Consider the following 25,586-nt stretch of genomic DNA (forward strand, 5'->3'; position numbering starts at 1 on the left):
CTCAAGACTCATTCAAGTCTGAGTAAGAAGAAAAGCTTTGCTGCCAGCAGGGTGAACCAGATGCTATTAATAAGATCTGCAGACTGTACGGACTGAGTTCAGTGGTGTTTGTGTTAGTGCATGACTAAAAGATGAAAAATGTCCTTTTCTTTTCTTTCCACAGCAATGTTTTCTATGGAACTTAAACAGTGCCAATGTTGTATTGCAAATGTAGTAATCATAATAGCATAAAGGCAAGTTTTTTTAAATTATATATATTCAAAGACAATTATGTTTCATTCAGAGTAATTTAGAGATGATGAAGCTGAAGAGGTGGGGGATTGGGCCTGTGGGCCCGCCATGCTGTGGTCTGATTGGTCCTTCAGCGGGGAAGTGAGATCGTCAAAGTCATAGGGTCCTGGATTAGCTGTTCGCTGTCGATCCCCCCCCACAGATAGCTACCGCGATCACCGGGCAAAGATATACGTCAGACGCCCAGCAGCTTCACACCGTCTTCAGGTAAGACTATCTGAATGTTAGCCACACGCTAGCTAGCTGCGCAGAATGTCGCATAAAGAAACGCTTAGTTATGATAGAAGCAGCTAACAGTAGCTAGCTTAGCTGCTACAGCAAGATGTAAATACGAACATAATGAAACCATCGGCTGAATCATGATATATTATATTTATTTGCACGAACAAGACTGGTTTCTGTGACACTTGTGCAGCACTGTGACTCAGCTTGTACACAGATAGCTGTGGTTCAGGTTCACACTTGAAGCAGGTTGTTTACGTTGCACGAGGATATTGTACTATTCCCGGCGGCATGTGTGGCGTTTCTAGGTCGAGCGTCCGTTTTGTGAACTGGAAGGTGGGTGCGACCGACACTCACTGCACGTTGTTGTCCCCGCAGACAGCATGAACTCGCTCCCAGGAAGAGCCGCGCTGTCTCTGTGCAGGCGCACGGCAGCGGCGGGCGGGATGAGGGTCTTCGCCGGTGCCCCGGGTCACCCCGCTGGTGGCGTGCCCGCCGACAGGGCCTCTCTCCAGGCTGTGCGGGTCTGCCACTCCGGGACGAGTCGCAAGGGCAGCACTAGTACCAAGAAGCGGGGCTATGACATCACCAGAAACCCACACCTCAATAAGGTGAGCTCTATGATATAGGTGAGGGTGTGAGGACATTATGTTTGGCTGTATGTCAACATTGCAAAACAGCAGAATATATCTACATTTGTTTGTATGCATGTATAAAAAAAAAACAATAGTCTTTTGGTCTACAAGCAAATTGTGAAAAATGTTCAAATGTCTTGTTTTGTCTGAACAACTACTAAGATATTCAGTTTGTTGTCATGAAAAAACAAGAATATCAGAAAATATTTCCATTTGTTTAGTAAATCGTTAGTATTTTAGCTTAAAGAGTACTCCCAGTCAGAGAATAATTGGGCATCTTGTCCTCCCGTGTTTATTATAAATGATCTAGTGCATACATGACGTGTGACCTGTCGTCACAACATATTTATACCAGCAACTCTGAAGGCCTCATAGCTGCTACGATTCCTTCTATTCATACGGGAGCTTTCTGAAGCACAACACTGATGGTGGTTTTGTAGTCCACCACATGTACAGAGGTCATGAGGACTGGACTGCCACTGGTCTGATGGTCTGATGGAAAGACACTGAGAAAAAAACATAGATTAATGCATTCTTGAACAAATATAACACTCTATGTATGAAATGTGTCTTAAAGCTTGAAGAAATGAAAATGTACAACTCTATGAAAATCTGACCTTTACTGACCCTGTGTTCACACAACGTTATGTCCCCCATACCATGTTGTATGGTGGTGGTACATATACAGTATATATAAACTATATATAACTACCATGGAAATACCACATGGTACAGCACAGGAGTGACACATGAATGCCATAGCTGCTATCTAAGTGAGATCGTTGAACATCTGGAGCTGTGAATGGTCTCTCTGTTGATTTCTTTTAATGCGTCTGTCTCTGTCTGCTTTCTGTTTTAATTTAACATAAAAATATCAATCGCGCATATCGCTTTTTAAGATAATCATATATTTTGAATTGTATATCCCCTCAGACAGAAACTTACTCTTTCCAAAGCTGCAGCAGTTACAGATCTGGTCTAAAACAAACCTCCATCAAGTGACTCAACGGTTTTTGTTTCACTGCATTTTTTCCCCCTAAACTCTGTAAACTGGGAATACTTTTTTTCCTGCCTTCGTCGCTATAGCAGGACAGATGCAGACACTTAAGCTGAGTTCATTGCTTTCATTTGGGTTGATAGGAGGTCACAGTTCCTGACGCCCAGTCAGCAGTTACTGTAATCTCAAGTCAATTCAGCGGAAACAGTCAGCAAGTCAAGCCACTCTTTGATGAAAAAAATCTTCTAATAAAAGGTTGATGATAGTTTATGTCTAGGAGGTGCTTTAGATTTTCAATGATCAGATACTTGATTATTATTCCACTTTTAGACGAAACGGTCCAGTTAGAAATCGAGTAACTGCTTACTCGTTTTCAACAACCCTTTCTTCACATTTACACACATGATGTCACCGTCACACAGTCTTGGTGTAATCCCAACTGACACCGAGTGGCTCCACTGGATTTATGAGCGGTCTTTATTGAGGGAGGCTAGATTTATAACCCTATTCACTGACATCTTTCTTTCTGCAAACAAACTGGTTGCAGTGACCTCTGAAATGTCAAACTCAATCAGATCATAACCATCTAAAAGCAACACGTGTGATTATATGGGATGCTATTATGTTGTAACCTCATAGTAATCCATGATAAGATTTGGACTGGAGCCATTACTAAGGTTAAGCAGTTTATACTTTTCCCACCCACATGTAGTCTCCCTCTCTCCATCTTTAATGTGTTAATAGCTACTGGTTAGGGGTGTCACCTTAACGGCTTTACTTAACCTGCTTGCTCTGATGGGTTTACCTTATCTCTGTTAATCTGTGATTTTCTCTTTGACTGTGTATGACCACATTTGGTAAACGCATTTACATGTGGGACGTTAGACTAGTTTGAAAGTTTGTTGTGCAGACCGGCATTCTCTCTCCTTGTTTGGTGTGTCAGAGTATCTCCTTTTAATTGACTTCTGGCAGGCAGGACTTTTGTTTGTGCAGACTGTCGCTTGCAGCCCTACAGTATAGTGTTCAGCCGTATATATACAAAATACTCCTCAATGGAAAGCACGCAGCTCGTGGAACAACTGTAGCTGTAATGTGTGATGTGTTCAGACCTCAGGAGGGCCAGTTTGTTCCCCATGTAGGTCAGTGTTTCCTCTGCCGTGCGAGAGTAGAGAGGAAACGGAGAGAGCGATACGGCCGGGAAGAGGAAAGAGAAGTGAAACTGACAGGGGAGTGAGCTCAGGCTCCCGCACTATTGGACAGAATAAATAGATCAAATGTCGCGCTCCCCTCCAATCACTCTTTGGGAAGAATGCCAAACTCGAGACGGCCGAGCGGCAGCACTAAACATAATCAGAAGGCAGAGAGGTACAAGGCTGCTTACCACAATAAAAGCTCGGCCTCGTTTACTGCTTTAAGTGAACAAAACATTTGTAGGTCTTTTTAAATGTTGCTCTCATACCAGTGTTCCCATACAAAAACAAATTCATCAAAACCATCAAAAAGACCACTGTATTTGGGCTGCGCGGGTATGAGTCATAACCCACCATATTCTGGGATGACTAACACATGAGTCACTGTGGTCTGGGTGGTTTGATTTCTTATTTAGTTAGCGGGCCTCGCCCTGTGCACGCTCTTTTTTTTCCACAGTGTTGTATAACCGCTCCTCTTCCACTCTGCAGGGAATGGCATTCACCCTGGAGGAGCGCTTACAGCTGGGCATCCACGGCCTGCTGCCCCCCTGCTTCCTCTCCCAGGATGTGCAAGTGCTGCGGGTCATGAAGAGCTACGAAACGCGTTCCAATCCTTTGGACAAGTGAGGGAACCGACTCAAGACATTTACAGTAAAGCATGCTGAAGTGCTGTTCAAGAATACAGCTGCAGATGTTGAAGGAGCTCAACCTATCGGGGGGGGGGGGGGCTGTCCCACGTGTTTGGTCAAATCTCCTTTAGCGGGTCACCATCTGCTGTTGTTCTCACCAGTCGTCGTGTGATTAATAGTTTATTTATTGTCATATGAAAGACTTGTGCTGCAACATCCAGTGGCCGAGTAGTTAAGACTCATATCAGATGACTGCAGCCTGTCTGGTTTGATTCTGTCCTGAGACATTTGTTGCTTGTCATACCTCCGTCTCACTATATTTCATGCAGAAGTAACACAAATCAGAGAAAATGTTGCAGCAAAAACAAAAATGGCGACGTTTGCTCTCTGTCTCAGGTACATCCTGCTGATGACGCTGCAGGACAGGAACGAGAAGTTGTTCTACCGTTTGCTGACCTCTGACATTGAGGAGTTCATGCCCATCGTGTACACTCCCACTGTGGGCCTGGCCTGCCAACAGTATGGCCACGCCTTCAGGAGACCACGGTACTTTTTCATCCTTACATTTGGTTTAACGTTTTCTATGAAGGACCGTTTTTCATGTTTTGAAACAACAAATGACAGTTTGGTTTCTGTTAATATCGCTTCGGACAGTTAAACTTGCTGAGATGTAAAACTGGTTTGAGTAACTTCATCCGTCACAAAGAACACACAGTGTCGTTTGAGTTTAATCTGAATTTCATTGTTATTGTCGGGTAAAAGACAGAGAAGAGATCAAATCATTATTTGTTTATTTAACATTAGTGTGTCAGTTTTTACTATTGTGTAGGGTTAGGGTGAATGAAAGCCAGCAGCATGCAGGAAACTGATCAAAAATGTGCATCATCAAATCAATACTGCCGCCCTATAATTGAAACTTACTTGTTTACAGAGGACTCTTCATCACCATCCACGATAGAGGCCACATCGCCACCATGCTCAACTCCTGGCCTGAGGAAGACATAAAGGTACACACACACATACACAGCTGCTTATGCCTGGGGAAACTATCACTGTATGATTCATATTTTACTGATGTGTGTTCTCCTGCAGGCCATTGTGGTGACAGACGGGGAGCGTATCCTCGGCCTGGGTGACCTGGGAGCCAACGGTATGGGCATTCCTGTCGGGAAGCTGGCGCTCTACACAGCCTGCGGTGGTGTGCGGCCGCAGCAGTGTCTCCCGGTGCTGCTGGACGTCGGCACTGACAACCAGGTGTGTTCGATCAAAGAGCTGCAGCACTTCATATCTGACTCTTATCAGTTGGTATTTGATAAGGCATATCGGAGGAGTTTGAGCAGAACAGAAAGGTAATGTCAAGTTGTCTCTCATTGATTGATTAACTGGCTGATTTTTGATCCAGGCGCTGCTCGATGACCCCCTGTACATCGGACTGAAGCACAAGAGAATCAGAGGAAAGGAGTACGACGAGCTGGTCGACGAGTTCATGCAGGCAGTGACGGACAAGTCAGTAGAAACACGACGGACAGAAGAACGTGCGAGCGACTGCTGATGTGTGACTCTATTACTCTGTCACTCTGCAGGTACGGGATGAGCTGTCTGATTCAGTTTGAGGATTTTGCCAACAGCAACGCCTTTCGCATCCTCAACAAATACAGGAATCGATACTGCACCTTCAACGACGACATCCAGGGTACTTAGACACTCAGTGTCTGCATGAAGATGCACAGACACAAACTTTCCTCAGATCGTTTGTGTAACTAGTGCAGGGAGGAAATGAGGTGTCCATTAAAAGGAGCCGTGTGCTCCCCCTGCTGGAGTCCTCTTATAACTACTCCGACTCTTACTACTGCTGGTGTGAGGATGACATTATACACGTAAAGCAGAAGAAAACGCACAAATATTGTACTACAATTGCTGCAACAAGCAGTAAACGCTATAAGCATGATAAATGATACAACATGAAAACACTCAAATATCAGAACATAAAAAAATACTAAATATGAGAACATTAAATGTTTAATGTTAAATTTAAATGTTTAAATTAAATGTTTAATGAGTTTGTCACTCTGACAAACTCAACAAATGATAAAATCAGTTTTATATTTCTGAATTACACATTTCATGTATTTAAATTATGTGTATGGTCATGATGCACTTTATTAGTCTGTGTCTAATATTTCATAAGAGATTTAAATCAAATTTTGGGGGTGGAGACCCTGAGGTCTCAAAATAAACGTGAGGGCTCCTGAGGCGATTATCAAAATAGAGAAGCAGAAAAAAATAAAATAAAATTTGCGACACAAAATTATATTATTGTGGATACAACTGGTAGAAATATGCAACCAGTGACGAGCGGCCACAGGAAGATAATTTCTTTACCTTAAAGTATCACAACAGAAAACCACTCATCTAAATGACATTGTGTTTTATTGTCTCTCTTCAGGCACGGCCTCAGTAGCTGTTGCTGGGATCTTGGCGACTCTGAAGATCACCAAGAGCACACTCTTAGACCACACCGTGGTGTTCCAGGGGGCGGGCGAGGTGAGAAGAATGTCTGCCCACTGGATTTTATTCTGTTCAGAATGACAAATAACTGTCTGTAATCCCGAACGCGTTCAATTGACGCACTTAAAACGAGCCGAGGTCGATGAAGAATTTTCTTTCTTCTTGTTTTTAATGCCAGGCTGCTCTGGGTATCGCTCACCTGCTCATGATGGCCATGGCCAAAGAGGGAGTAAGTAGAGAAGAAGCTGCCAAGAGAATCTGGATGGTGGACTCCAAAGGTCTTATCGTGAAGGTAAATCTGTCACTTGCTCAGCTTTCCCAGATATCAACTTTGTGTGTGTCAATCACCAAACGGAGAAAGAAAACACATTTTACTCTACTACTACTTTAGGGAAGAGGCAATCTCAACCACGAGAAGGAAGAGTTCGCTCATGATCACCCGCACATAAAGACCCTGGAGGAAGTGGTGCACACCGTCAAACCCACTGCCATCATAGGTGAGTCTACCTGGAAGCTCACATTGTGGTTCTTAACGGTGTTAAAGTAAAACTCCTTTATAACTCTCGTTGTTTGTTTCATCCATTTATGGTCATCAGTTGTGGAAAAACAGAGAAACCTATTAAAGGCGATTTTTTTTTTTTTTTTTTTTTTTTTTTTTTTTTTGGTCGCTCCAGCTTTGCTCGGCACAATAACAACTTGGTCATTTCCTCCAAATCAACTAACTCTCTCAAAGACTTCAGATGTGTACGTTGGTGTTCATGGGTCTAGATTCAAACACTGCATGTGGGATGAACTGGAAGACATGCTCAGAGTTTTAATCAAAACTATGAAATTATAAGACAATAATTCAAAGTAGAAACTGATCTAGAGGTTAAAGTAACTACAATTTTGAGATTGTAATTCTTTGCTTGACAGTAATTGACCGAATGGTCTGAAATGGCACCTTTTTATTCACATTGTTTCTTGTGACATTGAAGTCATTAATGTTCTGTTCCCTGAACACGAAGGAGTTGCTGCTGTCGCAGGAGCGTTCACTGAGAAGATAATCAAAGACATGGGGTCCTTCAACGAGAGGCCGATCATCTTTGCCCTGAGTAACCCCACCAGCAAGGCGGAGTGCACAGCAGAGCAGTGCTACCAGCTCACAGAGGTACTCGTCTGCCTCACTGTCGATTGAAGGTGTTATTTAGCTTATATTCAGTGGTTCTCACACAAATATGCTATTGTGTGTGTCCACTTGAGATGTAAAAATAACCCCTCTAAATACATATCCTACCTCATACAACATTTTAAAATCCAGTTTATGAATTAAAACTGTGTTATTTTTGCTTGTGGTCGTCTTTTTCTGTGCTTTTATTGATGCGTTGCTCTCTTTTTAAGCCCCCTGCTGGAATTCTTGTGTGTGGAATTGCGTAGAACTGAATACAGCTGTCATTTAGCAGATATGGACAGATTTGGAGGTTTCTCAACGTAAACACATTAGAAAGTTTGACACCAAGGCCTAGTCTACATCTGACAAGACATTCAGAGGCTCTGTAAGAACTTCCCAAAAAAACGTTCAATGTGGTAACAGAACTTGCCTTTTCAGCAAAACGATATCTTGTATATCTTTCTGTTGTCTTTACAGAAGTCACTCACACTTTGTGTTTTCTATTCCTCTTCAGGGCCGCGGCATCTTCGCCAGCGGAAGTCCGTTCGACAAAGTGACTCTGGCTGACGGACGCACCTTCTACCCCGGCCAGGGAAACAACGCCTACGTCTTCCCCGGAGTTGCTCTGGGTGTTATTGCCTGCGGAGTGCGCCACATATCTGACGACATCTTCCTCACCACAGCAGAGGTATCGTCTTCACATATTAATGATGCATTAATATTTATTTATGAGGGCGTGAGTTCTGAATAAAAATACTTGAAGAGTCAACTCCAACCAATAAGGATTTTACACCCTTTTGTACACAGTTGCATCTTTTATGGTATTTTAAGGCCTCTCTTTCTGCACTTTCCTTCATCTTCGTGTCTCCTCCGTTGTTTCAGGCGATAGCTGACATGGTAACAGAGGAGCACCTGGCCGAGGGAAGACTCTATCCTCCTCTCAACTCCATAAGAGAGGTGTCCTTCAAGATCGCAGTGAAGGTAAGTGATCTTTTTGTGTGGTCGGCCCTCATTCCTCACAATGGAATGTGTGTCTTCTAGAATTAGTTTCACTGAAGGTGTTTGTGTTGTGATTTTGTGGGTAACTACTGTGATTGGGAAGTGTTAAGATGTGAGGATATTATTTTCAAAACTTTTTATTACTTAATTCAATAAAATGTAGATAAGCGTCTGCTAAAGCTGATTTATATTTTGAAGAGATTCTGTTTTTTGTATCTGGTACTAAAGTCTATCAGGAAAAAGAAAATTCAAACTCTAAATATTCATGATTAAAAAAAACATCTTTTATATATAATTTATTAAGAGTTTAACACTCATAAACTCGGCTAATCTTCATCAGGACTGTGTTGATCTGATTTGATTGACACTCAATTCTAGTTCAGTTGTTGCTAAATCCTGACTGGTGCACTGAGGTACGTGACATCACCTTTTTAAAATCAGTTCCACTTTAACAGTGAAACTAACAGGAAAACAGAAATATTTCCTCCAAAATAACCAAAAACTGTGTCATCTTTGGCAGAAAATCTTTTGTTCGTGATTGATCCCATAACTTGTATTAAGAATCTATATGAAGAAAATAACAAATGCATATTCTTTACCCCTTTTTCCTTCTGTTTCCTTCTCTGCCAGATTGTCGAATATGCATACAAGCACAACATGGCTTCCCTGTACCCTGAGCCTAAAGACAAGGAGGCGTTTGTTCTGTCTCACATCTACAGTCCAGATTACGACTCCTTCTCTCTGGACTCGTACAGCTGGCCACAGGAGGCCATGAACGTCCAGGACGTGTGATCCCGACTCTCCCTCTCTCAACTCGATATGCTGACGTCGTGTACAACTTCTGCATCGTTTCCGTTCAGAAACGTTGCCAATGATTCTTGCCTTTTTAGCTTTCTCTTTGTTTCTCTCTTTCATTTATAAGTTATAGTAAGTCTATAGCAGGGGTGTCGTTAGGCCTATTTTAGGGGGGCTGAAGCCTCCCTCAAATGTTCTTCAGCCCCCCCCAAATAATTTGCCATTATTGGCTTAAAAAGAAAAAAATATATATTTTTATTTTGGTGATGTCATTAAATTAAACTATTGTTTCTCACATGGACATGTTATTTATAACTCTAACATGCTACATATGTGCGTGTGTTCTGGTTTGTATGTTTTCTCCCCCTTCAAATTACAATCCAACAGCCGATCATCATACTTAACGATATAAAGTTGACACTGTCGGGTCCATTCTCCATCCAATGTGTGCGGCCCCTTTAAGAATTAGGATTTGGGAGTGACGAGGATATTCTTTATTTGAGAAAAGTTCATATTTGTGTTGTCAAATTTCACTGTGACCCTCAAATTCTGTCTCTTGTGTTATCATATACTGAATGCAAGCAAAACTACAGAGCAAAATCACACTCTCTGATTGAACCAATCTATGAACTGTCTGAAACAATGGATATCCGCGGCCTCAAATGGGCCCCAAAAAAAAACGCGCACACATGCCACTCCCCCCCCTTTCTTTGAATCCTAGAAACGCCCCTGGTCTATAGTAAGTTGTATTTTCCTCTTTCAGAACTATACTTTTTGTTTCATCAGTTCTCCAAACCTGATTGAAGGTCTTGACTGAGTAAAATATTTAATAGACGCACTTATAAACGGCATATCAAATATCATAAGCGTGACCTCTATATATCTTTGCAACTTAAACTACACTCCTTCCACTAGATTATCCTGCTAAGATGTTGTCGTATTTAGCGCTCGCAGTGACTCAAAATCTGATTTTGAGAGATGAATCCGAGCTGCTGCATAACAAGAGTACAGTGGTCAACATTAACGCACAATGCTTCTTATTGTCTTTCCACAAATCAACAGAGGACTCATTATGAAGCTTTAAAAATGAGATAGAAATTGAACAGGAACTCTCAGTGCCTCTTCCTGTGTGGCCTCAGGATTACACCGCTCCGCATTCTGAGTTAAAACCTCTTTTTGTTCGGTGAGTTGCAAAGAAGCCTTATTTGGCTCCATAGCTGCTGCTTCATATTGTACACTCCTATCTATCTGCCCACATGTTTTAGCCTGCACACAGGATGTAAGAACACTCCACAATCTGTTTCTCCATCTCTGCCTCCCCTTGAGAGCCAGTTATTCTTAGTGGGAGGCACTTCTGTCTTCTTGAATGTGTTTGAAGGCATTGTTGGGGATTTAGTGTCACCATCAGGATGTTTTTGTATACAACGCTGTCTTTTTCTCTTGGCATTTGTATAGAGCGCTCTTCCTGTTGTGGTGTTTTTGCCAAAGTTACTGATGAACCGTATCTGATATTTTACTCCTAGAGAACATGATACTCTGCAAGCTTTAGTATTGGCAGATATGCTGGAAGTTTTTAAAGGGAACATGAAACTTTTTAAATAAAATTGTCAAAAAATATGAGTGATTTAGTATGTCGTTTTTTAGGGCCACTCAAGCAGTGTTGTTACCTGGTTCACTTTGGATGCTCTGCTCCCTGCTGGTGGACCAGTTACCTGCTTTAAGTATGTTTAATTAAAATGTGTCGGTATGGAGTGGATGTGATGTACGACTCGGCGTCTGTTTGCTATACATGTTCTGACAGGAAGCAGAACAGGGAGCATCTATAATAACCGTTGTTAACCGTTTGCCTCAATTCTTAACAGGTTTTTTTTTTCCCCCATTCTCTTTGAGGGGACGGCAAAGCATCCGGGTAACAATTTATCTCTTCTTTCATGAGTGACCGTTATCTTAACCTGATTTTTTTTATTTTTTTATTTTTTCATTTTGCAACAGTCTTGCTTCCCTCTAGGCCAGATCTCTTTAAAAGATATTTTAATCTTAATAACGTTCCCTGTTCAACACAAAAAAAATGAATTCAACTGAGAATTCATGAGAAACCGGAGCGACTGAGACGGATGAGTGACTCCTAATGGTGTCATTGTAACAGTTTAGTTTATTGTACTGTAAAGGCTTTAATATCAGGACAAGGCATGATACCAGATGCATCACCATCTTATGATCTTGATTAGTCCTCACAATATCATACCCCCATATAGTGATAGAAATATTACATAGATTAATCTTCCAGTTCCATCTCAAGCATCCTTTCACTGCTTGATCTAACCTCATTTGAATAATCAAATGACAAAATACCGTCATGAACCACAACCGCTCATATTAACAGATAGAAAAGCACACATTTGACAATCACAAACATGACAGCAACTCTGCTCGTATACGTTCTGACAGTCTCCTCAGAGTCTGCCTCTGATAATTCTAAAAGGGACAAACTGGATTAGACAGGAAATAGGCACATTTTCTCAAACCTGGTGACTCCAGTCTCCACTGTCTTCCTTTAATGAACATGTGACAGCATGAAGTACTTGGTCTTGATTTTAATTGAACACAGAAAGGAAATACTTGAAATAGAAAGTATTTGTACAAAAGAGCTGAGTCAACACACACCAGTGACAGCGTCTGAAGTGATGTGCATTTATCAAAGCTGTCTGAAGGCTGATCTGTTGGAGAAGTCACCAGCTAAAAGTCAAGGATGAGCATATAAAAGATGATCCTCAATAAGTTAAAATATGGTTGACACTTTGGATGAAAGTGCAATAAATGCAGCCATTTTAATGTGTTATGTCATAAGGAGTAACAGTGAACTGCACTGTAAACAACTGAAAGAACATGGATAAACCAAATTGGCCACATATATAGATGAGATTTAACAATGTAGTTCATGTATGTAGTAGTTTGCCGAACATTTAAAATGGCCTGATAAATGAGTGTGCTGTACCATCAGAGCATGAGAACACATTCTTAACAGCCTGAGGAAAATAAGAACCCACTGAGTCTTCAGCTTTGGCAAAACTAACAAACAAATATATGTATAAATGTTCAAACTCCAACCTTGAAAGAATACAAACTACAAATATGGACAACTTGAAGAACAGTTCTGCATGCATGAACAAAACACTTTGGCAACAAAAGCAGATGGGACGAAACAATCACTGTCCCAAAGTCTTTGGCATTTTCAGAATAAAATGAGTTTCGTGGGATTCAAAATTAAATAGAACAGGCAGGTAAACAGAGATCAGTACTAGAAGTCTCTCAGTAAAGACAGTATTTAAAGGTGTGTAGCTTTGGGGAACATCTGGATAATGGATTCACACAGTTAACTCCCCAGTTTCCTTCAACAAGATCCACTATTGTCACTCTTCTTCCATATCTTCTACGGGCAAACGTAAGACAAAAGCATGTCGATCATGTTCTTGACGATGACTTGAGGTGGATGGAGGGCGTGAGGAAGGTGGTGTGCCAAACTCATTTGCCAGGCGTCCACTAGCAGCACGTTCAGTCCCCTGAACATGGACCTGAGCACCTCATCGAGCTGCAGGGAGTACCAGTCGCTGTTGAACAGGCTCACCTCCTGGTCCAGGGCTTGGAGGTTGCCTGAGCGGATCACAATGAGGGTCCCCGGCGCTCGGTCCAGAAGTCTCACCAGCGACCGTCGGATGTGACGGAGCCGCCGTATGTACACCTCCACGGGAAAGGTGCTGAAATGGGCCCAAACGCTGAGGACCACGACGGTGTTGGGACCCCCCGAGAGGCCGTCCAGCTCGTTGGAAACGTACCGCAACTCGCTGGACAGGACGGTGGAGAAGCGGATGGGCGGGCCATGGCAGCGGTACTTCAAGAGAATGTTATGGATGCTGTCTACCGCCATGAAAGGCCCAACGTTTTTAGGACTGTGCAGGTTGAACTCCTTTAATCCTGAGGGAAAATGGGATAGATTGAAGTTGAAGTGAGACAGATACACGAGTGCAGAGGTTGAAACTAAAAGATGAGACAAGAAGACATCACTCGCCTGGTACTAACTCAATGAGGTACTCAAACCACTGCCTGACGGTGGAGTCTCCGTACATGTTGATCACCTTGTTCTTCAAACACTGAGTGATGGCAGAGGAGTCGTTGAACGGGCGCATTGTAACGCCACTCAATGACCTCCATGAGTCCTCGTAGAAATATCCGGACGACGCCAGCTTACCAGGTTCTGGGTTTACGCTGCTGTTTTCTACCTCTACTTCTGATACAAAGCAAGAAAGGGTGCAGAGAAAAAGATCAAAATGAATGGAATGAATCAAAGCACGCCACATGACGCAACAACCGCAAACGTTACTCTGCAGGCGTAGCATACCTTTCCTGGGAGGCAGCACGTTGATTCTGTCGGGTCCTGAAGCGTGTATGCGAACTTTAATGTTTACGCCACTAAGACAAAAGCGACAGAATTGATCCGTGTTAAAACAATGGTAACGGTTGAGTCTGGTGATATTCTATTAATCCCATGAAAAAAATATCAAAATCGACAGTGTGTTTGTCCACCTTAAATACTGAATACTGAAAATGTAAAGCTTTAAAAACAGGTCATTAGTGTTGGTTTCTTTTTTTTATAATAATTTCCTGCATCAGGACAGATGTGCATCATAATAAAGGAAAATGTCACCCAGTGCTACACTGTGGCTCATTTATGTGTTTATAGTTTATTGGACACTGAAGGAGTAATCTATTTCACTTTGGCTACACAGGCAACAAGCAATAACTGACTCAGCCTTTACTACAACACAAACATATGTCATATTACAACCTATAAAAACACAAACCTCTGGAAGAGCAATGCCTCTTTGTTGGTAATGAGGTGCTTCAGGTAGCCTCCTTTGGCGTGGTTGATTCTGGTGTCACAGCTGAGCATCTTAGGCTTGTAGCAGTACCAGGGCTCCCCCGTGTAAAGGTCTGTGTAGTTGCACAGCGGCTGTTGGTCAGAGGGCAGGCACATGTTGCACACAGTCGTTTCAGACAGGAAGCCCAGGCGGAACAGGCTCTTGAAAAACACTCGATCTGGTCGTTCCTCCCTCAGCCGCCGCAGAACGGCAACGGCCTCACTGGAGTGCACCAGCGTAATCTCCACCTGTGCAGACCCCACCCAGAGGAGCGGGAACATGGCGGAGTAAAAGCCATTCCTGTGGTCCAGCACTTTACCCGCTACACCTGCTCCAAGCTCCGGAGAGTGCAGCCTGGCCAAAAGGAAATCCCCTCCGTAGTGCTTAGGACGACCCTGGAAGTCATGCATTTGGACGAGGGCCTCCAGCTCTTCGCCCACATGCCACTCCCTTCGTCCCTTAGTGGGAAGGATGGCGAACAGGCTGTGCACCGGGTCACTGGTCTGGCGCAGGCCGGTTGTTGTGGAGCCAGGCGGAGGCCCGGGCCAGACGATGGAGTCCAACAGGTAGCGCTCTTCCAGTTCATCTTCGGGAAAGGGTTTCTGGCCCAGATGGGCACAGAAGGTGCGGTTGTGATGAAAAGTGGGGAGATACGATGGGACTAAGGATGACTGGATCCTGCTCTGGAGCTGGTAGAGGGCTGAAATAGTGTGGCAGTTCCAGTTCTGAAGAAAAAGGGAGGAGAGTTAATTCTGTATCAGTGAATGTTATTGTAACAAACTCTTGCGAGAGAGACACACAATTCAAGATGGGTTTCAGCTGCGCCTAATTAAGCCTCTTCCCGGCACCGTTCCCTGAATCACTCCCCCACTCTAATAATTGAGAAAACCCCCAAGTGTCGCCCACTTCTCACCTCCACAGTGTGGATGTTGCGTAGCAGGAAGATGAGGCCAGACAGGGCTAGGAAGAGGAAGATGAGGGCATATTTGGACAGATATCGGCACATGGTGACCTCGTTCTGTCTCCCATGATCAGGCCCTGTTTCACTCGATGTTGTCACACCGACGATGATGGCGTCATTTGGTCGTCAGCGACCGACGCTGGCGGATGAACTCTGTCAACGAGAAGGATGAAGAAACAGAAAACTAGCACGTCTTCTATTCACCGTAATAAAGAAACACGTGAAAATCATTCAATCTTTGCACCTCCGTGTTGTCTGCCTTGGAGATGCTTTATTCTGCTGATTAAGTAAAAGTACACAAGTATCACGATTGTAGTTATACATGAAACAAGTGTTAATACCGACACATATTGTTGAGAGGGAGCTAGTTTTTTTAACTACTCTATACAGTTAGGTGGTTTAGTCCCAACGTCAAAAACGATATACACTATGCTTTCCACACACACACACACACACAACCTATAACTACTTTCTTACTCTGGCACTAAGTGGCTGTTTGTCCTGCCTGCATCGGAGTCACATAACACTATAACAATTAACACATGCTCCATAGTCCCACTCCTCCTTTGGAGGTTGGCAGTTGTTATGAGCGATGCAAAAGCATCATGTTGTTTTGGTGACTTCCGCTGCTCCATAGAAAGACTTTAAACCAAATGCACTCTTGCCACAGGAAAGGCATTAATCATTGATAACCTTAAAGCAATTAATGCCATTATTGTTTCCACACAACACCCATTGTACTCGATGTCAATTCCATTTGGCCAATCACGGTTATTGTGCAGTAGCTCATAAACACGCTTATATTTCCATAAGTTAAAACAAGCAGATTTAAAGCATATTTGTATATAGGGCCTAACGCTTTAAAAAAAATGGCACTGATGACTGTTAACATCCCTCCGGTTGTCATTTTTAGGGAAATCTTCCATCTTGAGAAATGAACGGATTCGTGCGGTCAGCTGCTGGTATTATGTGAATGGCTGCAGCGGCAACAACAAAGAGACGAAGGGAATAACAACGGGCCTATTGTCGGTACATGTGTGCACATTCCGACACGTATCTAATACCATAATACCACTCATACCACCGTACCCATGTTAGGTAACGTTTACACTGGCGATGCAGGCGTTTTATCCGTGCAGTGCTACACTTACCCGTTATTACGTCGACAGATTGTCATGATGTCGGAGTCGGATCGTTATCCAGCCGGAGGAGGGTGGTGAGGCCGGAGGAGAGGAGACAGCAGCGGCTTGGTTAGCGCGTTAGAGCCGGTGTGGCAGACTCCGCGTCCCGTTAACTAAGAGAACCCACTAATCACGATGGGAGAAAAACAGTCCCATTGGTCGGGTTGATGGGTGGTCCAGCCTCGCTGCGTCCTCTGGTGGTCAGTCATGTAAAACTTGAGCGTATAAAAGCGGAATTAAAGCGACTCGTGAGTAAGGCCGTTTATTCACGCGCAAAGAAACAAGCCTGAAGAAAAAGTAGATCAATTAAATACAGGTTTGAGGTACTTGTACATGACTTTTGTATTTCTATTTATGCCAACTTTATACTTCTAATTCACTACATTTCAGCAAGAAAATTAATAAAATATTCAATTTATAAAATATGATCCATTGTTACAGATTAAACTGCTAAACCTATATGAAATTGTTCAAATTAGCTCAACCTCTACATCATTGTACCACTTGCATATCAATAACAATGACCAGAACATAATAGTGCACACGTTACACAGCCTACATTTTGTTAATACTCAAGTTAACTTTTCAAAGCAGAATTTAACTTGTAATTTCATATTTTGATTCTGTGGCATGTTAGTGATTTGAATACTGGTAGTCATAGGAGGACAAGCACAGCTGTGATCAATCATCGTTTCAACAAACCAAATAACAATAATTGGAAAATAATAATTTTCAATTTATTTACATATTTTCAAGCTAAAGATGCTACAGGATTTTCTGATGATGTGATCTAAAGTTGAAACAAAAGATTTAAAACAGTTTAGCTATTAAATGTGATTGATTGATAGTAAGCTTGATGTTTCATGTAGAGTATATTAGTTTATCACATGTATTTAATACAGCGGATGTTGATAACGAGAAGAGGATCTGCAATACCTGCTCTTTTAATCAGTAGAGGTAGCAACCTACTCAGAGTATTCCATCATATATGATTGATCTCAAGGTACTAATATGTTCTGAAGCTACATCACGATCACTGCCTTCACACAGAGAGGAAATTATTAAATAACAGAACAGATCCAAATGTATAAAGCTGAGTTACAGTGAGTTACATTCACAGTTATGTGTTGTTTTCAGTCTTGATAAACAAGTGAAACTAAGTGCACCACTATTTGAGATCTGGGTCATTAATCAAGACGAGTGTCAGACAGAGTCTCATCCCAACGCATCTCTATGCTCCAGTCAAAATGAAACACGCTCAGTAGTTGTGGGTGTAGACTCTCAGTCGGGGCCAGGAGTGGTTTCCTCCTTTCTTTGCACTTGTGATCGGTTGTCTGCCGTCTTCTGAGTGGGGGAGTCGGACTGTGTTGTTTTGCTGGGTGATACTGGTGAGGATGTTTCTGTTCTGTCACTAGTCACCTCCTCTTCCCTCTGCTGTACAGACGAGAGGTACTGCTCCAGCAGGCTGCAGTCTGCGCTGTCCGCACCGTCGCTAACGCCAGCAAAGCCACTGTGAACAGGGCTGAGGGCTCGCACTGTCTTCAGAGAGTCTGTTGTCCCACTGCTCAGGAAACTGTCCTCCTGCGCTGCCTGCTGATCCCTTGTTGACTGGAAGCCAGAGTCCGGGAATGAGGCGTCCGTGGTGGGTGGGTTCGCCGTGCTGGATGCAGCAGGCGGGACGGCCACGTATAGTCCAGGAGCTGAGGTGTGAGCCGGGGTGACAGCCGGACTAATGCTAGCCAGCTGCTGCTCCACAGACTGCTTCCACTGCTGCATAGACTGGAGCTACAAGGATAACACAGGAATAGTGCTGAACTAATTAGGCAGCCACGTGAACAGACAATTTTAAAAAGGTGCATCCTCTCCGGAAAGCCATTTTTACCAGCCACGACAGCGCACGCACGCACGCACACACACACACACACACACACACACACACACACACACACACTGACCTGTTTCCACAGAAACTTTACAGCTTCCTCCTGAACCAGTCTTTGTAACCTCTCTTCTTCATACTGCTGCTGCACCCTGCCAACAAAACCCATTTTTTACCTATTAATAATTTTGTAAATATCATCCACAACCATATGTAACATGTGTGAAAGTGCAACCATTCTCATACCATAAGTACAATAGAAAATATACAATGTCAGCCGCATACCTGTCCAACTGTCCAGACAGGGAGAGGATGTGGTCTTGCATCCTGCACAGGCGGATTTCACTGCGCACCTCTTTAGCCATGGGGTGACAAAACCGAGTGTGCCGTCCCCTCCACCATGACTGTATTTTAACCGCTGCCCCGTCTGCCTCCATCGCACTTGATGTACTGGCACGCATGCCGACTTCTTCCTGCTCGGGGGCTTCTTTCATCTCAGCTTTACCAAAGTCAGAGGATGTTTCCAGGTCATTTTGAGGTGTGCCAACTCTGACGCCAAGTGGTTCAGCTGTTGTAGCTGCGCCAGGAATAACTTCCTCTACGAGACCCCTCTCTTGCTTATCCGCCGGGGGTGAATGGTGCGTCTTGTTGGTGTTGTGCTTTTTGGGCTGTGCTGGCCGCGTCGGAGCCAGGGAATCGGGTTCAAATGTCTCCGTCTCATCCTCGCTGTCAGAGTGGGACGTTTGCAGCTCCGGATCAGGTGCGAAGGGCAGAAAGGTGGACTCTGAGGAAAGCATGCTGCCGTTGAGTTTCTCCTCATCCGTCTGAACGTCCTCCAGATAGACGTGCTCCTCTCCGAGCCGTGGGCTGCGAACCACCGGCAGTGACGGGTGAGGGGAATCGCAGCTCATCCAGGTGTTAAACTGCACAACTGGCTCTGAACCAAAGTAAGCACAAACAGTTAAAATTGTGACAAAGAAATCACAACTAATAAAGAGAAACAATAAAAAACGTATGCACCGTAAAGATGCCCTCTTACCTGTCTCCCGGACTGAGGGAGCAGCAGCCGGTGTAAGTGCACTGAATTGCTTCACCTCTCCGGCTCCTCCCCCCCGTGGGACCGGATGTGACGGACTGTGCCTCTCCACGTCCAGCTGAGTCGGACGAGGAGGGCTGGGACAGCCTTCTCGAGTCTCCTCTAACAGCTGCCTTTGGTGAAACCTGAAAAAAAATGGCAGCGCAAACATGAGGTCATTGGGATTTATGGCAGGGTTATCATGGCCTTGAGGTGAGTATCGGATGAGGGTCTGTGGCGTCTCTGTGGTCTGTACCTCTGCTTACTGAGGATCTTCTCCAGTTTGGCGTCTTCTGCCGTCTCCAGGGCTGGTGATGACGTCAGAGGGCAAACATTTGCCAAGTATTGAACCAGCTGAACATGCTGACCTGGTCGATATGAGCGTCCTTTTCCCTGACTGTAGAGCCACTCGGCTTTGAGGCTGTAATTGTGACAATTATACACACTAAATAAAGAGATTCAAACATTTTGATAGTATTCCTGCATTAACCTTAACACGCAACTTGTAACAGCATAAAAAAAAAAAATGTACACACCCTTCTTTCTGTGACACGACATAGCCGTCCAGAACCTTGAGGCTCAGACACCAGCTCATGACATACGGCCGATAATCAAAACCTGGCAATGAGGGTGTTGCCATGACACACGGGTTGCTCATAATGGACAGCTGCTCCAGTTCATGGAGAGGTGCCAGGTATGAGCCCTACGGAAATAAGTCGGTCAATGATAATTAGCATCCATATAATTAAATGGAGATTAGTGCTGCTGTGTCAAGTGAGAAGAATAAAGAGAATTACTTCATTAAGATCCCTGATCTCATTTTCTGCCAGGGAGAGAATGGATAAGTTGGCTGGTAGGTGAGCAGGAATAGTGCGGAGTGTTGTAATGCTGTTTCCATGGAGTAACAGTGTCTGGAAAAAAAATGACAGAAAATCCATCAATGATACATCAAAGAAATCTGACACACAAACTGTACATTATTAAATAGTCATCTTTTTGTTTAGGCTTACTTTTGACCTCAAAGGCTCCAGCGCTCACCTTTAATGCCCCCAGTTTAGTCACATCACCAATGGTAGATATGTTGTTGTCCGACAGATCCAAGTGTTGAAGGGAAACACAGTTGTTGAGCTGCTCGATGACCTGTGTCGCAGAGTTTAAAGTCGGTTAATATATTAACGCATGGGCTGAAACTGACGGCTTTATCTATGTAAGGACATTTTGTAAATAAATCAGATATGAAATATCAGTGAAGTAGGTGAGAATCTCTTCTCTCCTCACCTTAATGTTGTTCCCAGACAGGTTGAGCCATTTGAGGTGTGGCAGATCTCGGAGCCCCTCGATGTACCCAATACTGTTATTTGGAAGATTGAGGACTGTCAACTCTGTCAGCCGAGACACGCCCATCATTCTCACCAGACGGTTACTGGCTACAGATAGCTAAGGGAGAGAAGGCAAAGATTATAAGACATAAGGCATTGAATCAATAAAATGTACTAGTATTTTGGCACAGAGTTATCAGTGACTATGCTTCAAAGGGTTTAACTACCTGCTGAAGGCCTGGGCTCCTTTCCAGATGGTCCAGTTTCATTATGTGGTTCCGGTCCAGGATGAGAGTGTGAGTGTCCTCTGAGCAGGTGAAACTCTGATCCAGCTTTTGCATACCCCTGGATGAAAGATCCACCACGGGTCCTTGTGGGAGCAGAGGGTTGACATTAAACAGACTGAAGAACCACTTCTTCAAATGCAAATCACCATACACATAGACAGTATACACCTGCAGTAAAGCTGGTGGCAGACACAGTTTACTGTGATCAAAGTTACCTTGAGTTAGGCAGCTTGAAACTTAAAATAATCAACAGAAAAGCCTGTTTTGTAAACTGGGGGCATGGAGTTTAAAAATAAGGGAGTTTTGTTTTAGTCTGTATCTGCAAGTCCTCCAACTTCATTAAAGAATAACACTAAATCACCAAAGTAACCCTTTAAGAGCAATATGGAAGACAAGAGAGGAGAAAGCGATCACGTCTGTGTTGTAGGTAGGTAGAGCTAACGTTACTTCTGTGTAAACTCATGTAAATATCTTCCAAATAATAAAAGAAAATATCTTAACCTACTCATTTTAAACATTACTATTAACAAGGTTAGCCAACAGCAGCACTCTTGAGTCTGGGATGATGCTAGCTGATATTAGCTAGCTGGTAATCATAGAGATGTCTATGCTGTTCATAAACATACTCACAGCGGCTACAGTTGAACTAATATGTACCACTTACCAGCATTTGTGTCGAATTGTAAATCTGATACACCCATCCTGTCGCCTCGGGCAATACCTAACGTTCGCTAACTAACGTTGCTAGCTAGCAAGCTGCAGACCGTGGTCTCAAAGACGAGAAGCGTCTGTCCCCTGTCAAACGGTTTAACCAAGGACGTTCTGGGATATGTAGTTCAAGCGTGCTGCCTCGCTCATTGCAGAGTGTCGTCTTTGTGGCTTGAAAAGACTACAAATATCGTTATTTCCGAGTTGTAGTAAAGACAGTAATAAAGAAGCTAGCTGATAACATGAAGGACAAAAAGGCGTAGATGTGATGGTAACTCTTTTTCATTTTGTTTTTGTTATTTACTTGATTCTCCTTTATTATCATATTATTAAAACAAAAAAGTAATTTGTTGCTTTCCCGCTTACTGTTTCGCTTGCTAGGCAACCGGCCGTCTGTGACGTCACCCTTGTGATTATTGGACAATGTATTTTTTCATTAAACTATTGTGTACAAAAGCAACGCTAATTTATATATCTATCTAACACGTAGAGTATTAACAATACGTCAAGTGACTGAAAAATATACTTATAGTTTATTAGTTAGTAAATATCAATTTGTAGTCTCCAAATTCCGTTTCCGCTTCCGTCATCTCTCTTTCCGGTTTTGTGCCCTCTCGTAGCCATCATGAAGTGAGTGTACAGAATACTATCAAAGGCCATCTCATCGCTTAAATGAACATTCTTACGATGTTATCTATAGCAAGAGTAAACGTATACCTTTTTGTTTTAGTGATGCCTGCTATTTGTTGTTTTCAGGGTCGAGTTGTGCAGTTTCAGCGGGTATAAAATATATCCCGGCCATGGCCGCCGATACGCCAGGATAGACGGGAAGGTAACCATTCGACCCGACACCGCTTTCCAGCTGCTCTTTCTGTAGATATTGTGTGAAGTACAATTTACCGGATTACATATTGGTTTTCGTTGTCTCTGTGTCGTCTCATATAGAGGTCCATAACATAAGCAATGGTCTCTGGAGTTGGTCCATAGACTCCATGAAACATGCTAACATTAGCTGCTAGCGTAAACTGATAAAGCCACAAGTGTTGTAACGTCAACTAGTTTTATATTTAACTTGTGTCAGAGGAGCAGACGGACCTTCATGGTTCACTTCAAACTGTATGTTATGAAAACTGCATCACTTAGTACAATACATCCAGTAAAAGCCATTAGTTCAATATTTGTTTGTCTTAACATGTAATTATTTTTTTAATGCATGTACTACAAAGTGCTCTTAAAATAAGCACAATGGGGGGGAAATGATATATACACACTATCTTCCAACAATCCTACAATACAATGTCACATTTTGTAGATGGGGGTGGGGGTGAATTACACCTGCCTGGGATGTTCCTAAATGATGATGAGACACATTTGTCCTAAATCTCAATTTACTGCACATTAGAGTTACATTGTTGATGTCCATCACAGGGATTTGTAGTTTTGGTAATCCGGGTGTGATTTCCTGTCTTTGATAGGTGTTCCAGTTTGTGAACGGTAAATGTGAGTCTGCCTTCCTGGCCAAGAGGAACCCCCGACAGATCAACTGGACGGTGCTGTACAGACGCAAGCACAAGAAGGGCCAGTCTGTAAGTAACCGGCTGCAGATAGATAGATAGTTACTGTACTGTCATTGTCTGGTCTGGTGCAGATATTTGTCTTCACAAAACCATATTGATGATTGGTATTGAGACTATTGAACCCAAGTCGATACACGTATCGTGTACACGTGTGTTGGTTTGGCTGCGGGTGGACGGTGTGTACAGTGACCATCTGTGTTATGTGCTGTTGCCCGACTGTGTCTTGCAGGCTGGGCAGCAGTGCTCACTCCACACCTGCAGCCATAGAGCAACTGGAGATCATAGTACTGGTCCTTGACGTCTTTATTGACATCTCTCCATTGGCCAGCCTCCAAATTCTCCTACATGCTACAGTACTTCTCACCTGTACTGAGTGCAGTCTGATTCCATTACAACTAGCAATTGTAAAATACCGGTCAGGGCTGGGGACAGGTGTATCGTGTATTCTTGACGTAAAACAATTTTGTGCTACAAATAAACTACGGTCTCTTCATGTGTTAACAGGAAGAGGTGGCAAAGAAGCGTACCCGCCGTGCAGTGAAGTTCCAGAGGGCCATCACTGGGGCCTCCCTGGCTGAAATCATGGCCAAGAGGAACCAGAAGCCCGAGGTCCGTAAGGCCCAGAGGGAGCAGGCCATCAGGTGAGGACACAAACAGTATTTTTATGTAGTAATATTATGGGGTTGTTGTTTTAGCAGAAGAGACATTATGCACGTACAATTTTGGAATTTGAGTGTTAATTTCCGCTAGCCTTTCAAAGAATCTGATCTTGCCACCTGTTTTTACTATGAAGTTCAGGAAAACATCAACTTGGAATCTATTTAGTCACACTAATCTAAGTCTGTTTTGCAATAAACAAGTGAAAACACGTGGAGAAATCATGAATGTGGGGGTGAGCTGCCATATTTACATATAGCAAATCTGACACGGTTAATGGAATATCCCAACAGTGGCTCTTTTGTTTTGGCAAATCTCTAAAGCATAGCGTGTACAAAAGTATAGTGAGGGTTTAGACTTCACGCTGAAGTGCTCTGCTGGATTCAGCTTAACAATTATGTACAATGGTGTCCAGGAAATAGCCAGCCTCAAAACCTGTTGAGGAAAAACAATATAAATCCTGAGACTAAATATGTACCATACCTTTTTTACACCAAGGTACATATCCCTAAATATCTTTCAGGTGTATTCAGCCAAATGTGTGCAAATCAATAAGCAGGACTGCTGAATTTTTCTGAAACGTTTGCCTCTATATAAAAATCGCTGTGGTTATTTTATCCATAAAAATAGTTGTTCCACATGTTAATGTCGACGCATGATGACAGGATTTCAGCACATCGTCGTCTGCAGCTTGTCTAGTTTGTCTGAATGTTTCTCTTTTCTTCTCTCAGAGCTGCAAAGGAGGCCAAGAAGGTAAAGCAGGCATCAAAGAAGCCCGCTGCAGCAAGTGCAAAGGTAAGACGTTAGAAGTAGTGGAACGCTGTATTGCATGTTATGATTGTGTGATTATTGTTAAAATAATTGTTTTTTTATAAGCCGTATCAGAAACCAAACTGTACACTGTTGAGGAGCTTTGCTTTGTGTACGAATATGTTGCCGCTCTGTATTTATTGGATTATTATTAACTTCACGGTCAGTTGTGAGTTGTATAAAATGGTGATTTGTAACTGTTTATTGTATCTCTCCTCTAGACGTCTGCTAAGACTGCACAGAAACCCAAGGTCGCTAAGACCATGAAGATCAACGCTCCTCGTGTGGGTGGAAAACGCTAAATCTGACTCACTGTTCGGGGTTGTGAATAAAACATTTTGCTTAACCACCATATGTGTTTGTAATTTTACAACAAGACACGGTTGAAGAAAGATCATTTTAAAACCCGTATAAAATCCATGCTGATATATTTTATTTTTAATGTGTCAACCAGCTGTGTTTAAGTAAAAGTGGATTTATACTACATAAGAATAGGCTCTTTATCCAGTGCAATACACTGTTTAAGGAACACGGCTGCATAGCAGGTTTACAAACATAGCATGTTATATTTGCATGTTTGAGTCTAAAGGCAGACTGATGATTTCTGACAAAGATCTATTGTTTGTCTAAGTCACTTTAAAGACTAACACTGCATTATGTTGAACATCAGTAGACACGAGACATTTTGACTTGTCATTACAGAAAAGCTGATATTAATAACATCTTTTAAAGTGTCCGATCAGCCGGAGCAGTGAGCACAATATCAGAGCCTTGAGACTGACGCTGAAATGTTTAGCTTC

At 43.0% G+C, this 25,586-nt stretch overlaps 4 protein-coding genes and 1 non-coding gene across 7 annotated transcripts; 3 read left to right on the forward strand and 2 right to left on the reverse strand.

Moving 5' to 3' along the window:
- The first annotated feature begins 327 nt into the window (after positions 1 to 327).
- On the forward strand, positions 328 to 9,644 carry me3 (malic enzyme 3, NADP(+)-dependent, mitochondrial). The gene is made up of 15 exons (XM_031869510.1): positions 328 to 498; positions 892 to 1,124; positions 3,825 to 3,958; positions 4,361 to 4,510; positions 4,896 to 4,971; positions 5,057 to 5,218; positions 5,367 to 5,470; positions 5,548 to 5,657; positions 6,411 to 6,508; positions 6,651 to 6,764; positions 6,864 to 6,969; positions 7,480 to 7,622; positions 8,137 to 8,310; positions 8,505 to 8,603; positions 9,252 to 9,644. Exons 2-15 carry the CDS (start codon positions 897 to 899, stop codon positions 9,411 to 9,413), a joined length of 1,860 nt encoding a protein of 619 aa, XP_031725370.1. The 5' UTR covers positions 328 to 498; positions 892 to 896; the 3' UTR covers positions 9,414 to 9,644.
- Positions 9,645 to 10,656: 1,012 nt separating this feature from the next.
- nxpe3 (neurexophilin and PC-esterase domain family, member 3) lies at positions 10,657 to 16,825 on the reverse strand. Of its 2 annotated transcripts, none has more exons than XM_031869515.1 (6): positions 16,445 to 16,825; positions 15,246 to 15,446; positions 14,276 to 15,057; positions 13,813 to 13,883; positions 13,483 to 13,698; positions 10,657 to 13,388 (listed from the first exon to the last, which is right to left on the reverse strand). In XM_031869515.1, the coding sequence occupies exons 2-6, from the start codon at positions 15,336 to 15,338 to the stop codon at positions 12,847 to 12,849; spliced, it is 1,704 nt and encodes a 567-aa protein (XP_031725375.1). In that variant the 5' UTR covers positions 15,339 to 15,446; positions 16,445 to 16,825; the 3' UTR covers positions 10,657 to 12,846. The 2 variants fall into 2 exon arrangements, with proteins under 2 accessions (XP_031725375.1, XP_031725374.1); XM_031869514.1 differs by having other exon boundaries at positions 10,658 to 13,388; positions 13,483 to 13,701.
- A 55-nt stretch (positions 16,826 to 16,880) lies between these two features.
- On the reverse strand, positions 16,881 to 21,823 carry cep97 (centrosomal protein 97). Of its 2 annotated transcripts, none has more exons than XM_031869474.1 (11): positions 21,699 to 21,823; positions 20,975 to 21,117; positions 20,707 to 20,865; positions 20,467 to 20,568; positions 20,226 to 20,339; positions 19,965 to 20,131; positions 19,685 to 19,849; positions 19,393 to 19,574; positions 18,639 to 19,290; positions 18,430 to 18,505; positions 16,881 to 18,259 (listed from the first exon to the last, which is right to left on the reverse strand). In XM_031869474.1, the coding sequence occupies exons 1-11, from the start codon at positions 21,733 to 21,735 to the stop codon at positions 17,756 to 17,758; spliced, it is 2,301 nt and encodes a 766-aa protein (XP_031725334.1). In that variant the 5' UTR covers positions 21,736 to 21,823; the 3' UTR covers positions 16,881 to 17,755. The 2 variants fall into 2 exon arrangements, with proteins under 2 accessions (XP_031725334.1, XP_031725333.1); XM_031869473.1 differs by having other exon boundaries at positions 19,685 to 19,873.
- Positions 21,824 to 22,337: 514 nt separating this feature from the next.
- Positions 22,338 to 25,141, forward strand: rpl24 (ribosomal protein L24). Its single transcript, XM_031869559.1, has 6 exons — positions 22,338 to 22,372; positions 22,499 to 22,574; positions 23,218 to 23,328; positions 23,824 to 23,960; positions 24,708 to 24,771; positions 25,008 to 25,141. The coding sequence occupies exons 1-6, from the start codon at positions 22,368 to 22,370 to the stop codon at positions 25,086 to 25,088; spliced, it is 474 nt and encodes a 157-aa protein (XP_031725419.1). The 5' UTR covers positions 22,338 to 22,367; the 3' UTR covers positions 25,089 to 25,141.
- LOC116395617 (small nucleolar RNA SNORA23) lies at positions 23,488 to 23,668 on the forward strand. Its single transcript, XR_004213527.1, has one exon. It is a non-coding gene; the product is annotated as a small nucleolar RNA SNORA23 (small nucleolar RNA).
- Positions 25,142 to 25,586: the final 445 nt, after the last annotated feature.

This window comes from Anarrhichthys ocellatus, unplaced genomic scaffold (genome assembly GCF_004355925.1).
Source record: "Anarrhichthys ocellatus isolate YVR2014 unplaced genomic scaffold, GSC_Weel_1.0 scaffold47, whole genome shotgun sequence".
Taxonomy (NCBI): Eukaryota; Metazoa; Chordata; class Actinopteri; order Perciformes; family Anarhichadidae; genus Anarrhichthys; species Anarrhichthys ocellatus.

Coding starts and splice junctions, on each gene's coding strand:
- rpl24 (XM_031869559.1), top strand. Junction 23,961..24,707: donor CAGAGGGAGCAGGCCATCAG/GTGAGGACACAA, acceptor TTCTTCTCTCAG/AGCTGCAAAGGAGGCCAAGA. Junction 24,772..25,007: donor CCGCTGCAGCAAGTGCAAAG/GTAAGACGTTAG, acceptor TCTCTCCTCTAG/ACGTCTGCTAAGACTGCACA.
- cep97 (XM_031869473.1), bottom strand. CDS start 21,735: ATGGGTGTATCAGATTTACAATTCGACACAAATGCTG. Junction 20,866..20,974: donor GGAGCCCAGGCCTTCAGCAG/GTAGTTAAACCC, acceptor TCTCTCCCTTAG/CTATCTGTAGCCAGTAACCG. Junction 19,291..19,392: donor TCCCTCAGTCCGGGAGACAG/GTAAGAGGGCAT, acceptor ACTTTGGTTCAG/AGCCAGTTGTGCAGTTTAAC.
- nxpe3 (XM_031869514.1), bottom strand. CDS start 15,338: ATGTGCCGATATCTGTCCAAATATGCCCTCATCTTCCTCTTCCTAGCC. Junction 13,702..13,812: donor CGTGCTGCCTCCCAGGAAAG/GTATGCTACGCC, acceptor GCTTTGTATCAG/AAGTAGAGGTAGAAAACAGC. Junction 13,389..13,482: donor CCTCATTGAGTTAGTACCAG/GCGAGTGATGTC, acceptor ATTTTCCCTCAG/GATTAAAGGAGTTCAACCTG.
- me3 (XM_031869510.1), top strand. CDS start 897: ATGAACTCGCTCCCAGGAAGAGCCGCGCTGTCTCTGTGCAGGCGCACG. Junction 3,959..4,360: donor CGTTCCAATCCTTTGGACAA/GTGAGGGAACCG, acceptor TCTCTGTCTCAG/GTACATCCTGCTGATGACGC. Junction 8,604..9,251: donor CCTTCAAGATCGCAGTGAAG/GTAAGTGATCTT, acceptor CTTCTCTGCCAG/ATTGTCGAATATGCATACAA.